Source organism: Hemiscyllium ocellatum, chromosome 21 (genome assembly GCF_020745735.1).
Source record: "Hemiscyllium ocellatum isolate sHemOce1 chromosome 21, sHemOce1.pat.X.cur, whole genome shotgun sequence".
In the NCBI taxonomy this organism is placed as follows: domain Eukaryota; kingdom Metazoa; phylum Chordata; class Chondrichthyes; order Orectolobiformes; family Hemiscylliidae; genus Hemiscyllium; species Hemiscyllium ocellatum.
This window is the reverse complement of record NC_083421.1, coordinates 36,073,869-36,088,877: the sequence shown is the minus strand read 5'-3', so window position 1 is coordinate 36,088,877 and position 15,009 is coordinate 36,073,869. Positions and strand designations below refer to the sequence as shown.

The 15,009-nt window shown below is 39.3% G+C and overlaps 1 protein-coding gene across 1 annotated transcript in view; it reads left to right on the top strand.

Annotated features, from left to right (window-relative positions):
- The window catches only part of LOC132825650 (collagen alpha-1(X) chain-like), a 105,704-nt gene that overhangs the window by 8,625 nt on the left and 82,070 nt on the right, over positions 1-15,009 (top strand). The window contains exon 3 of the mRNA XM_060841019.1: positions 5,607-5,642. Within this exon, the coding sequence (XP_060697002.1) occupies positions 5,607-5,642 (36 nt within the window). The remainder of the gene's footprint in view (positions 1-5,606; positions 5,643-15,009) is intronic.

The window sequence follows — 15,009 nt, the reverse complement described above, 5'->3', positions numbered from 1 at the left end:
TGACAATCATTATTACTATAATACCAAAATGTCTACTTTATATTCAAGCACAGATACAGAAATATGCTTGAATGAATCCTTTGGTTATTCATACCACTCTCTGAAACCCATGATTCATATTATCTAAGATAATCACTTGGTTACAATCAATTCCAGATTGTGATCTATCTCATATCAAAAAACATTTTTCAAATAATTTTATTGAAAAATTAGTCAAATTTTGTTTCTATCCCTGGTTTATGTCTTCTTGGATTAAGGTCAATGAAAAGGTCTTATGCTTCAGTGCTTAGTATTTACTCATAAAACCGGAAAATACTTCATCATGGCACTTCTACAAGCCACTCATGGCTGTATGAATGGAATGAGTAATTCTGCAATATCAGTCTTTCACATCAGAGAAATGATGAGGCAAGAGTAGTAGCTCTCATTACCTGAATGGCAAACAGATCAATATACGCTATATTAAAATGCAATAAATAAAACAAACCATTTCATGTCATTCTCTTATGACGAAAGAAAAAGTGGTTCTCTGTTCCTGTTTGCAATTTAAAACTCAGAATTAGATAAACCAAAATAAGTAGAATACATATGGTTTAGATCATGTTCATTTGAAGATTGGCTTAAGTATCACCTCTTGTTATTACACACTCAGTGCACTAACCCCAACTATCCACATATCTTGTGGAAATACTTACTCCACAAGGGATACTTATGCAAAATGTATACATTCTGTCAGTCTTTACAATGGCACCATTTGAGTTGAAATAAATATTGTCTTTAACAGTTAATGGACAGTTTCTATCATTAGAATTTCCTTAAAACTGATCTTTGCAAACTTGTGGCTACTAATTCTTTTTGGAGTATAACAAATATTCACTTTCTTTCCAGCTAGGTTAGGAAATCTAAGATGGAGTTTGCATTTATATACAATATTTTCATGTGCATTTGGAGAAGCCTAAGACCATAATAGAATGGAGCAGAATTAGGCCATGCATCCCATCGAGTCTGCTCTGTGATTCAATTATGGCTGACATATTTCTCAACCTCATTCTCCTGCCTTCTCCCCATAATCCTTGATCCCTTTACCAATCAAGAACCTATCTATCTCTGTCTTAAACACACTCAATGACTTGGTCTCCTCAGCCCCTTGTGGCAATGAATTCCACAGATTCACCACACTCTGGTTGAAGACATTCCTCCTGATCTCACTTCTATAGGGTTGTCAGTTCAGTCTGAGGCTGTATCATCAGGCCCTAGTCTCTCCTGCGAGTGGAAATATCTTCTCCATGTCCATTTTATCCAAGTCTTCAGTTTTCTGAACAAAGAGAATTGATGAGGGCAGAGCAGTAGATGTGATCTACATGGACTTTGGTAAGGCGTTGACAAGGTTCCCCATGGGAGACTGATTAGCAAGGTTAGATCTCATGGAATACAGGGAGAACTAGCCCTTTGGGTACAGAACTGGTTCAAAGGTAGAAGACATAGGGTGGTGGTGGAGGGTTGTTTTTCAGACTGGAGGCTGTGACCAGTGGAGTGCCACAAGGATCGGTGCTGGGTCCTCTACCTTTTGTCATTTACATAAATGATTTGGATGCGAGCATAAGAGGTACAGTTAGTAAGTTTGCAGATGACATCAAAATTGGAGGTGTAGTGGACAGCAAAGAAGGTTGCCTCAGATTACAACAGAATCTGGACCAGATGGGCCAATGAGCTGAGAAGTGGCAGATGGAGTTTAATTCAGATAAATGCGAGGTGCTGCATTTTGGGAAAGCAAATCTTAGCAGGACTTATACACTTAATGGTAAACTCCTAGGGAGTGCAGGTTCATAGCTCCTTGACAGTGGAGTTGCACGTAGATAGGATAATGAAGAAGGCGTTTGGCATGCTTTTCTTTATTGGTCAGAGTGTTGAGTGCAGGAGTTGGGAGGTCATGTTGCGGCTGTACAGGACATTGGTTAGGTCACTCTTGGAATATTGCGTGCAATTCTGGTCTCCTTCCTATCAGAAAGATGTTGTGAAACTTGAAAGGGTTCAGAAAAGATTTACAAGGATGTTACCAGGGTTGGAGGATTTGAGCTATAGGTAGAGGCTGAACAGGCTGGGGCTATTTTCCCTGGAGCGTCAGAGGCTGAGGGGTGACCTTATAGAGGTTTACAAAATTATGAGGGGCTTGGATAGGGTAAATAGGCAAAGTCTTTTCCCTGGGGTTGGGGAGTCCAGAACAAAAGCGCATGGGTTTTGGGTGAGAGGGAAGGATATAAAAGACAGCTAAGGGGCAACTTTTTCACTCAGAGGGTGGTACGTATATGGAATGAGCTGCCAGAGAAAGTGGTGGAGGCTGGTACAATTGCAACATTTAAAAGGCATCTGGATGGGTATATGAATAGGAAGGGTTTGGAGGGATATGGGCCAGGTGCTGGCAGGTGGGACTAGATTGGGTTGGGATATCTGGTCGGCATGCACAGGTTGGACCGTCGGGTCTGTTTCCATGCTGTACATCTCTTTGATCTATGACTCTAATCCCCCTCAACCATCTAAACTCCATCGAGTACAGACCTATTCCTCATATTACAAGCCCCTCATTCCCAGCATCACTCTTAATCTCCTCTGGGCTGCCTCCAGTGCCAGCACATCCTTACTTAGATACAAGACCTAAACCTGCTCACAGTATTCTGAAAACAGTGTGACTAGAGCATTATACAGCTTCAGCAGTACATCTCTGCTCTTGTATTCCAGCTCTCTTGAAATGAATGCTCATATTGCATTTGCTTCCTAACAGCTAACTGAACCTACTTGTTAAACTTTAGAGAATCCTGAACTAGGAATCCTAAGTCCCTTTCTGCTTCAGATTTCAGAAGCCTTTCTCCTTTAGAAAACAATCCATGCTTCTTTTCTTCCTAGAAAAGTGCATAACCTCACACTTTCCCACATTGTATCCCATCTGCTAATTCTGTGCCCACTCTCCTCGTCTGTCCACATCCTTCTGCACGCTCCCCACTTCCTCAACACTACCTGTCCCTCCACCTATCTTTGTGTCATCTGCAAACGTAACAGCAATGTTCTCAGTTCCTTCACCCAAATTGTTCATGTATAATGTGAATAGTTGTGGCTCCTACACAGGCCCCTGCCGAACTCCACTCATCACCATCTGCCATCCTGAAGAAGATCTCATTACCCCTACTCTCTACCTTCTTCCAGTCAGCCAATCCTCTATCCATGCCAATACCTTGCCCCTAACACTGGGCTCTTATCTTATTTGGCAGCCTCCTAGGCAGCAGCTTGTCAAAGGACTTAGTCTAAGTTACTGCTCCTTCCCAGTGGGTTTGCCTCATTCTATTCTGTTGAGTTGTAATTTCTAGTGGGCATTGTATGTCCTCAGTTGTTTGAGCATTCCCAAACCGTTCATCAGTGATGCTTATTCCAGGGATTCTTTCCATTGGCCACACCAGGGTTGAATCCTTCAAAGACATTAAATTTCTACATCCCATCTCTTCAACCAGGGAAAGGCCTCCTACCTGCTTTCTGTCTGGTAACTTATAGAAATCCATCTTTCTCCTATGCTTACCACAACATGTACAGTTCTGGTATCTCTATCTGGGACACCTTTCCACTTTGTCTAATGTCTCTGTGACAGTCCATCTTTCCAATTCCACGCCATCTGCTTCTGCCTTTGCATGCAGGTACTAGCCCATGTATTGCAAAAGCACGTGACCTGGCCCCTATCATAAACTGGCCATGCTGGCTTAGTGCTAGCCAGGACTAAAAGGAGGTCACTGGTTCCCTTTTTTTTTAACCTTAAATTGAAAACAACAGTTTAAAACCTTTTATTCACAAAGCTAATACCTCATGTGGTTAGTTTAAATACAGCAGCATGCCTGTAAGTGCTGATTAGGCAATAAACTATTGAAATACAGTCACCATCATTATAGCAGAACCACATCTTAGTGCTATCCAGTAGCTTCAGTTGAAGTATTCAGGAGCTGGCACTGATCTAAACCTGCTGTTAGCATTGAGTGACTAACATTACTTCTTAGTTACTGCTTTCAGCTAAGGTCAGATGAATGTTTCTCATGATGTTTGCTAATAAGAAGAAATTAATTAAGAGAATGCTAGTTTCAATTGAAATCCTTTTGCTGTATTTAGTTAAAATTGTGGTCACAATTTTCTGTTTTAAATTATTCCAGATTGTCATTGAATTACAGCAGGAACACCAATCATCATGTTGACATTTAACATTCTCAAAGTTGAAATCAAGCTGCGCAACTTAATTAGTGATCAATTAGCATTTTTGTATGACACATTTTATCCACATTTTGACTAAAGCTGTGCCTTGTCTAAACAACCTACTATCTTCAATAAAATTGTATGAGGAGCAACTTCACATGGGCTAAGTTGGTGGTTTTGAAGTTGGTGTTACGCCACATATTTTCAAACAAAATAATTAAAGACGTATTCATGATAAATGTTTTAAGCACACATCAAAATTATTTCAGCACTATGTGATGTTGAAAATATTACTCAGTATTTACTGAAAAAATAATGCCAGCTCCTCTGGTGTGATTAGATGCACTTTAGAATTTTACAACATAAGAAATCATTTTGTCTGTAACATCTTTGGAGACTGTCTGAAAAAGCTAACATCCTTTACCCCTATTCTATCACCTTGGCCTTTCAATTAGTTTATTTTTCAAACCTGTATCCATTTCCTTTCTAAGAGTTATTGATTCTGTTTCTTAATTTATCCCATCCTAGTGATACATCAAAATCTTAGATCATTATCATTAGTTGCTAATTCATGAGCGTATGTTTACCTCATAGTGGAAAGACTTTTTCTCTATTTGCCTTATTATATTTCATCTCTGTATTTCTTCTTCCAAAAATATATCTCCTCACATTCCCCTGCATTAATCTTCCAAATAAACTACACTATTCTTGTCTTCACATTATCCCCTTTACAATTAGCTATATTTCATTATTTATTATTGTGTATTAGTGAAAATGTAAAAATGGGCAGTGAATTCTAGTAAAGCCCAAATCTAACAAACAAATAATAAACAAACTGTAGATTATGAGAAAGTAAAGGCATTCAATGCTTTTTTTTTCTCATAATCTAATTTTTGATGGCTGTGGGCATATTTAAAAATTTATTTAAAATTGATTTTATATTGATTTGGAGAAACACCAAGCCCAAAAGTAGTGCAAGTTATAAGAATAGCCAACAGCCAAGGTCTTACAATCCAAAACTGCACAACTATTCTTCGAGAAATTTGGAATAACAGCATCAGGATCATTAATGTGCATGAATGCCATCAAACCTTAATAGAAGAGCTCAGACAGTTAGAAACCACGTTAGAAACCAGGCTCCTGTTTGCTTGAATATAAACTGAAATAGGATCCCTTATGTAACATACATAAATCATTGTGAAAAATAATACATGCTTTTGTTGTGATCGATTGATCTTGGGTTTGAGGTGACATATACAAATCATTTAACCATCCATCTTATGTTTCAATATTACTTGAAGCTTTGGTAGGATTTGGAATTGAGTTAAAGAGATGCTTTTATAAGATTTTGCATTCATTGTCCTTCTCTCCTTCAATGTCAGGGTGACCCTGGACCACCAGGACCTAAAGGGAACAAAGTAAGTTATGATCCATAAAATAATCAAATGAGAGGAACTCTTAGCATTGGTTTTGTTTATAGAAAGTAACTGGTTATGTAGTTGGATATTGCTTGGTAATTTGTGCTAAATCCAAAACAGTCAATTTAACTGCTTAAAATGCAGTATTCATTTGGAGTGAATACAGATCTTGACCATTTCACATTACTAGTTTTTTTTTCAAGTTATGAAGCACAAGTAAACTTTCTTCCAGGTGATGTGATTAGGATCCAAAGCGAAAAATGACATATTTGTATCAGTGGAGCCTTCTATTTCTTCAGTTATAGCTAAGCAACAACGGTATACAAAATCCATGAAACACTATACTCAGAAGGGATATGACGGCATTACAACAATACTGAAGTCTGTTCCTTTAGAGAGGAAATATAATTTTCTTTCACCCATGAACCACAGACCAAAGTAACACAGAGGAAACCTTGATTTTGGAAATTCCTCACCATTCACCAATTGGAGGCAGTTGCAATCAATTGCTCCTGCACTATTGTGCCTCCGTATGCAAAAACATAGTCTTTTTTTTATCGAAGGAGAGTTTCTTTCATAACTTTTATCACATGCTGTGTAGTTTTAACCTTGAAAACTCAATGTAACAGAGGGAGGAGAGCAAGGTTAGGAGGGGGAGCACAATGATGGTGAAAGATAAGATCATGCGTCAGACAGAGGTTATCAAAGGCAAGGCCTTTTGGATTCTGAATTCTATAAATAGAGGCATATCATATGTGAAAAAAAAAGAAATTATGATGAATCTCTGCAAAATACAAGTTGAGCATCACTAAGAGTTTTATGCCAATTTCTGGGCACCACATTCTCGGAAGAATTAAAAGCTTTGAAGAATGTGCAGAGAAGGCTTATGAGAGTAGTTCAAGGGATGTGGGATTTATTTTACGTGGATAGATTACAGACATTGACTCTGTTCTCTTTGGGGAGAAAAGGCTGAGACATATTTCAGTAGAGGTGTCAAAGGTCATGAGGTGTCTGGACAGAGTAGGGAGACTGTTTCCTTTGGTAAATGAGACTAATTTGGGTGAACAGAAAAAGAGCCAACTATGATGTAATGTTCTGTGTTTGATTATATGAGTCTGTTTGCTGATTAGTTAAGCCTGGATGTGGTCTCAGAGAAAAATAAATAAACTGGCAGGAGTTGGAAGCCAAGGTCTTAGCATGGAGTAGAAATTTTAAAAGGCCTGTGAATAAACCTGTTGCACACATGGGATACAAGTGTTTTCTGCAGTGCTTTGAGATCCATGGAATAACAACAGAGAAAAAGCTTAACTTGTAGCATTTGGTTAGGATCACTGCCTGAGAGTGTGACGAGGCAGATTCTATCATGTTTTTTTGAAAAGGTGATTATATAAGCACTGGGAATGGACCTGGTACTCCTAATCATTTGTTTCCATGCTGCAAATATGATGTCACTTTGTAAGCTAGCCCTTATCCTAAACTATCATGTCTCCCATAAAGAAACGTCCTGCCACACCTCTTCACAGGAATTCTACCTCCTTGCCAACACTTGACCTCTCAGTGGCAAATGTATTTAAATCTGTCTGTCGTCTTATTGCTTTTTGGAATTCTTTCACCACTTTGAGTATACTGAGTATTTGAGTACATTTTGCATACTGCAGCAAGTTCAGAAAGAGCTGTTTGATGCTCTCCCCTGAGGTGCTGGGGTGGAACTTTGTATTTTTGGACTGTGGCCTATTTGCTCTGTCAAGAAGAAAGTGGACCGTTTAAAAATATTTTGTTTACCTCTATGCAGACTGCAGCCCATCCGTGCAAAAAACACATCTTTAATGCTGGAGTGAAGTCAGGTACAGGATAATAGCATGAATATTCAACTGTCTTTGAACAGTTTAGACCTTGGGTAAATGAATATGTGCAAGGGAAAGAAGGTGGAGTTTCATCCCTTTCCTAGTCACAGAGTCATACAGCATGGAAACAGACCCTTCGGTCCAACTAGTCCACGCCGGACATAACCCCAAATTTCAGTTACTCTAGAGAAATGTTCAGTTGGCTGAATTTTAGCAGTAATCAACTAAGTTTCAGTTCTGGAGGGTTTCTCTCTGTGAGGCCTAGCAAGAATTTTAAAACTCACCACATTAACTATGCACTGTGCAGCAACAGTGGTGATAACCCCCACTGTGGAACCACTCAATCCAAGTCCAATGAATCAGTGAGAGGAACATCTGTAATAGAACAATTTCTGAGTAATGTGAGAAGACAGATTCACATCACTACAATCGAGGTGGTTTAACGCACTCACTCTGGACAGTGGGACATGGAGGATTCTGACAAAGGCGTCCATTGAGTGCCTCAAGATTGTGTTGTTCATACCATCAATGACACCCCTCCCTGCCATCCATAATAGTGCATGTTCTTTGAGGCATTATCATCTGGCCCCACACTCCCACTCCTTTTACCGTCCCTCTGCATCCCAGCATGCAGCTGTAATCCTCAGAATCAGTTTCCCCAACTTCCCTACCACAGCAGTGGCACCTGATACGCTCCCTTGATGTTCATTCTGTTGACCCCCAGGATTGACTATGACCAACCCCTGACCGAATTGGATGGTCAGCCCCAATTGATCTGTGACTAAACCCTTGAATGAATTCTGTGCATCTTCCCAAATTATTTTTTGCGACTTCCCTGAATAGTTACACTGGACCTAGAGGGTTGAATGTGAACCACTATTGTAATGTGAACACCCTTACCCTGCCTGCTCCAAACTGACTGATATGTCCAAGCCCCTACACTGACAGCAGACACTGCCCTTGACTTACTGAGCTAGTACTCCCTGATTGAAGGTGGCTTCCCTTGTTCTGACTGAGGATTACTCCCATTAAACTTTGAGTCATGGCATTCAGTGTGTATTTCATATAAGGTGCTACTTTCTGTCACTTGATTATCCTGCAGTTATCAAGAATCTCAGAATGTAGTAGTCTTGCAGATATTACCACACAAGGCCTGGATTATAATCTCCATGGCCTCTTTCCTTCCTTCCCTCACTCCACATTCAAACATTATTTAAAACAGACCAGCCTCTCAAAGGAGCCCTCTGCCAACTTGTGAAAGGTAAGCAGATAATTGCAAATGGAAAATTCTCTTCAACAATGGAAAACCTGTTAATCACATCTGTTTACTCAACAGCACTCTTCCTGCTTTGTTGCTGGAAGTCTTTGTTTTGATTTTTGTGGGAGCTGCAAACAACAATTTCAGAAATCAGAATCCCGATGCAAGTGTCAGCATATAGTCAGTCATCATAACAATTAATGTCACACTTTTTCCCACACTTCTCCACTTTTGTTTCCACACCAGACTCATCACTGTTCCTCTCAAGTTTTCATGTCCATAGACCACCTTTCAGTTTTGGCTCCGACTATCGTCTTTATTCATCTGGAGCCCCTTATATTATCTGTCACTGGGATCACAGAGAGCATTGATAGAGGTGGCACAGTGGCTCAGTGGTTAGCATTGCTACCTCACAGTGCCAGGGACTGGGTTCAATTTCAGCCTTGGAAAACTGTCTGTGTGGAGTTTGTACGTTCTCCCTGTGTTCCCTCCAACAACCCAAAGGTGTACAGGTTAGATGAATTGGCCATGCTAAGTTACCCATAGTGTTCAGTGATGTGTAGGTTAAGGGTAAAAGTAGAGTAGTGGAGTATGGGTTTGGGTGTGATGCTCTTTGGAGGGTCGGTGTGGACTTGTCAGGCTGAAGGGCCTGTTTCCGCATTGTAGGGATTCTCTAAAAAAACTGAAGAAAATGCAAAATAATTAGCTATGAATGTGTGCAAAGAAGAGTGTTGAGTTACCTTGGTGCATTGTTTAAAAAAGGTTGCAAAGCTTTCATTTACAGCATGTCTTTTGCATCAGTGTGACATAAAAATATTAAACCCTACAAGGACTGCACTAATCTAGGAAGAACCTCAGAGAACAGAACAGGAACGTGAAAAGCAAACTGAGGTTTCCGGCAGCCAAATTATATACATGTTTAGCATAGCAATGTAGATTTGTATTCAGGATCTGAGTTCACTGTGAAGGGAGACAGAATTGTGTGCAATCTGAGCAGAATGGGCTATGGTCATTTCTGTCCTGCTGGTAATGCCTTATATCGCTATGACTGTCGTGATATTGTAGCCTCCCATTCTAATATCACCTGTATTCTTACTTGTCCTGATAATCCATTAATGAAGACCATTATTCCCTTAGCTTGAAATTGTCTTGAAAATATTAATATTATAGCACCTCTTCAGCTTAAAATGGTTGACTGCAATAAATTCTTATCAGCATTCATACTGCTATATAAAATTACAAAGATTTGCTATAATTTAGTGCGCACTGAAACCATGGTGTAACTGAATATTACTGGACACGGTTTTAGAATTATATTGTTTGTTGAGGATTGGAAGCTTTTTTTTAAAAAATAATTAGGCTGGGCTAAGTAACAAGATTTCTCTTCTTGAGCACTTTCTGGATGCTGAATGAAGGGATTGTTGAGAGAAGAATGTGTTTTGAATGAAAGATGTGTTTCCCAAATAGTTAAGTAAAGCAAATGGCACACAGAATATTTGCTCCAGTAAAGATTTTCTTCATCTTGACCTTGTGGAATCCTGACCAGGTTCTCTTCCAGCTGGAAATGTTCCTTTTAGGTCTCAGCCAATGAATAACAATGAAATGTACATTTATTGAGCATTTTTAACATAATAAAGCATCCTCAGACATTTCTTATAAGTTTTGTCAAATGAAATACAGCGTGTTGCCATACAAAGAGATATTATATCAAGTGACCAAAAACCTGGTCAAAGACAGTTTTAAGGACTGTCTTCACTGAGGAAGAGCAGGTGGTGAGATAGAGAGGTAATGGGAATGAATTCCAGTGTTTAGGGCCTAGGCAGCTGAAGGTGCAGCCAGCAAAGATGGAGTGGCGAAAGGTAAGAATATTCAAGAGGCCAGAATTAGATGAAAGCAGACATTATAAAATTCTAGTGGATTACCACACAGAAGGCAACAATTTGGACTACCATATCCATGTCAGCTCTCTCCTGCAGTACAGTGGCTAGTCCCAAGCATCCACCTTTTCCCTGTAACACAGCAAATCCTTTCTCTTCAGCTAATTATCCAGTTCTCACAGGGTGTGGGACTGGAGGAGATTATAAAGCTGGAGAGATGTGAGGCCACATCAATTTAAAAACGAAAAGACTTTTAAAATAAAGGCATTAATTAATCAGTATAAGTCAGCACAGGTCAGTAAGCAAAGGTCTGGTAGGGGCATGGAATATTGGAAGTTAAGACATTGGCAGCAAGACTTTGGTTGACCTTACATTGTCAGAAACTAAAATTTGGCCAGGATTGTACTGCATTAGCCAAGTCTAGTGCAGCATCAAGGAGCTAGAGCAAAACTGAAGTCAATGAGAATCAGAGGGGAAATGCTTCACTGTTGGAGTCATACTCAGCACAAAGGAAGATGGTTGTTCTTGTTAGAGGTCAATTATCTCAGCTCTAGGTTATCTCTGAAGGAGTTCCTCAGGGTAGTGTCCTAGGCCCAACCATCTTCGGCTACTTCAATGATCTCCCTTCCATCAGGTCAGAGATGAAGAATACCTCAATTGAAAGTCGTAAATAAACAATCTGCTTGGGTTTATTTCCTTTGATTAAATTGTTAACATTCTTGCCAACCCCAGAGTAGTAAGGCTTGAGAATCAGCACATATTCCCAAGAGGGCTGTAACAGTACTTACAATATTATCAATGCATGTACTTCCACCTCTGTAACACTGCTCCATTTTGCCCCCTCTCAGTTGTTGAAAATCTGATCATACCCTTGCTTTTCTTTAAATAATTAGTCATGAGAGATTGAAGATGGTGGTGAGTAGTCAGTAAAGTGTGGTACTGGAAAAAGTGCCGCACATCAGGCAGCATCTGAGGAGCAAGAGACTCAACGTTTCAGGCATAATGCTTCAAAAGAAGGGTCAAGTCCGAAACTTCGACTCTCTGTCTCCTCAGAACTGCCTGAACTGCTGCACTTTTTCCAGCACCACACTTTATCAACTCTGACTGCTCCAGCATCTGCAGTGCTCCCTGTCTCCTAGATGGTAGTGAGTAGCCTTTTTAAACAATTGGATGCTACGTTCACCCAGTATATTGTCAGGAAGGAATGAGATACAGTTGAAAGTCAGGCTGATTATGACTTGGAGACACCAGTGTTCCCAGGCATCTGCTGCTTTGTCCTACTAAATGGCAGAAGCTGTAGTTTGAAAGGTGCTGTCAAACAAGTCTTCATGAGTTGCTGCAGTGCAATTGGCCACTATACATTAAAGGTGGAGGGAGCAAATGTTGAAGGTGGTGGATAGGGTGGCAATCAAGCAGGCTGCTCTGTCTTGAATGGTGCTGAGCTTGTGCAGGACTCAGCAAAGATAATTTACTGAATGCCAAGGGATTACATTCTCCTTTGCTGAAGGTGGTCATTGCCAGGTACTTGTGTGACGTGAATGTTACATGATACTGATCAGCTCATGTCTGTATATTGTCCAGGTCATGCTGTATCTGGACTTGAACTGTTGCCGCACCTGAGAGGTTTAAACCATAGCTAAACATTGATGATTGCACAAAAAAAAATCTTCATTTCTGACCTTATGATAGAAGGGAGATCATTGAAGCAGCCAAAGGTGGTTGGGCCTAGGACACTACCCTGAGGAATTCCTTCAGAGGTAATCTAGGATAATTGACCTCCAACAAGAACAATCATCTTCCTTTATGCTGAGTATGACTCCAGCAGTGAAGCATTTCCCCTCTGATTCTCATTGACTTCAGTTTTGCCCAGCTCCTTGATGCCGTATCCAGACTTGGCTAATACAGTACAATCCTAGCTAGTTTTTCACATGTTATTCTCTGAGAATGTGAAGTCACGCATTGTCTTGTTTTCCATCTCTTAGCTTCTAATATTCCAACATTACTATCTGAAAAGGAAGAACTTGCAAACTTATGGGAACAAGGCAGGAGAATGGCAGGACTTGAATTGCTTATTTGGAAGGCTAGCCTAGGCATAATGTGCTGAATGTCCTTCTTCTTCACTGTAAGAATTCTGAGACTTTATATTCCCTTTATAACTCCACTTGTCATTTCACAGTTCCTGATGAAAGTATCTTTAAAGCCAAGAACCAGATATCCAAGAAATGGGGAGAAAAAATTGTGTTTGCATTAAATGCACAAATATTTGACCTCTTTTGCTCAAAATCCCAACAATCACTCTCTGTCTGATTGACAATGTGTTCCTGCTTACAGATACTGAAATGTCTCTCTTGTCTCAAATGATTTTGGAGGAAATATGGACCTAGAATATGGCAAAGATTACTTTCCCTTTTCATTCCATCATACCTGCAGTTGAGACTGACTTTAATAACTGTTAATCCTGAATGTTACTCTAGTCTGATACTCAAACCCAAGCAGGTGGCTTAAGGTTTTAGCCTTGTAACTTTTGAGCATTCTCATTGATTAAATTTAATAAATGTTACACATGTGAAAAATGAAGTTTTAATTGGAAATAATAGTGTTTCATTTTAACTTAATTTCTTTTATAATGTTGAAGATTGTTTAATCTCATTGTCATTTGAGATTGTTCATTGCTTCTCTCTTGATTACATTCTGAAAATGTTTAACATTTATAACTATTTATACAAATAGTGTTTCCATGGGAAGTCTAATGGTTTTAAAATATTTAATAGCTGCAGTCCGGAAAGGTCAGCCCCCTTATTGTCAATGGTGTTAATTGTGCTGCTGACGTGGTGAGGCTACAACTTATGGGTACTGCTGTTGATTTCAGGGTTATCCAGGTGGGATAGGACGGACTGGCCAAACAGGTGTTCCTGGTCTTCCGGGTCCTCCTGGCCTGCCAACAATTTATCCTTGGAGAAATTCCCATGAAGACTGGTTGGCATTTTTTGTAAGTCACCTCTGCTGTACTCCTCATTACAAACCTGTCATTGTAAGAGCTGGAATAATCCTGTTCCTTCCAGGTGTGGTGCAGCTATTCACATATTCAGCTCAATGTCTAGCCAGGTAATCTGCAGAGACCAGCAAAAGTCAAACCTGTGGCCAGTTCATGAAAAAACTGGAGAAATTACTCTCTAGTTCCCTAAAGCAAGCTAACTCCAGAATGCTGCACCATCTCATAACTGACATAGTGCAACTGAAGTTCCTGTTTGCAGAATTTGTTCCAACTGCTGGGTGCACCTTCTCTTGTCACTCTCCCCTCAAATTGTGCAGATATCCACACACACAAAATATTATGAGTATGGTTTATTCCTACTTGCATCATCTGAAGGAATTTAAAAACTATCAGTATTTCCTGTCCTTCCTTTAACTTGATTCATTTTAATAAATTACCTGTAAATGGCCTCAAATGTCACCCATGCGTGTTATCCATCTACAGTTGTTAATAATAAATAGGTGACACTATGTTTGTACAAGGCATGGCTAGGTATTTAGTGAAAACATTAAAATGTTAATTACTGTGTTCCAGAAAAAAATGAAAAACTCTAAATTAAGTGATAACTAATTCTGCCACAGTAACCATAACACAAAAATCACAACTGTTCTTGAGAGACTTTGTTTTTGTATTATTTATGCCTTTTTATTTCCTTTATTATATTCATTTATGCCACAAAATATAACCGAGTGAAAAGCAACAATTTTCACAAAACACACGACTTATCGGTCACAAAAATTCCTATTGTATCCTCCGATCCAAAGTCCAGTTAGACAGGTGTCTTAGAAACAGAAGCAGGAAGCTAAATTGTTATAATTGCATTCTGTTAGGTTCCAGTTTCTGATTAATTATTTAAGACTTTCACACCTCCCAAGTTGGGTGTGAGAAGTGGGATCTTGAACATGCACCTATATTAAAGAAATGCACAAATACACATTTTTTCACAGAGCTGTATTATTTAATTGTTAACATATGGAATTATTTTTTCTTAACGAGTAGAACCCGTCATAGAGTCTTCAAGTGGTCAACAGCTCAACCAATGATCACTTAATGTTTGTTAAATATTTCTGACTTTTTATTAGTTGAGAACTTGGCTGTACTAACTGACTACAGTGAAAAAGTAAAAGTTGTATTTATATTCAATCATGTTTCTCACATTCAGAGCTTAATGATTGATTCCTTAAGATGCTCTGTAACCCTTGTTGTTCATGCTAGGTTCAAATGTTTAGTTGTACTGTGTTACTAATGTATGTTATTTGCTGTTTAATGGAGTCTCATCTCAAGACTGTCCCAGTTCCCAGACTGATCCCATAGAAAAACACGTTTTGTCCTTGGTTATTAGTTGTTTTGTGTG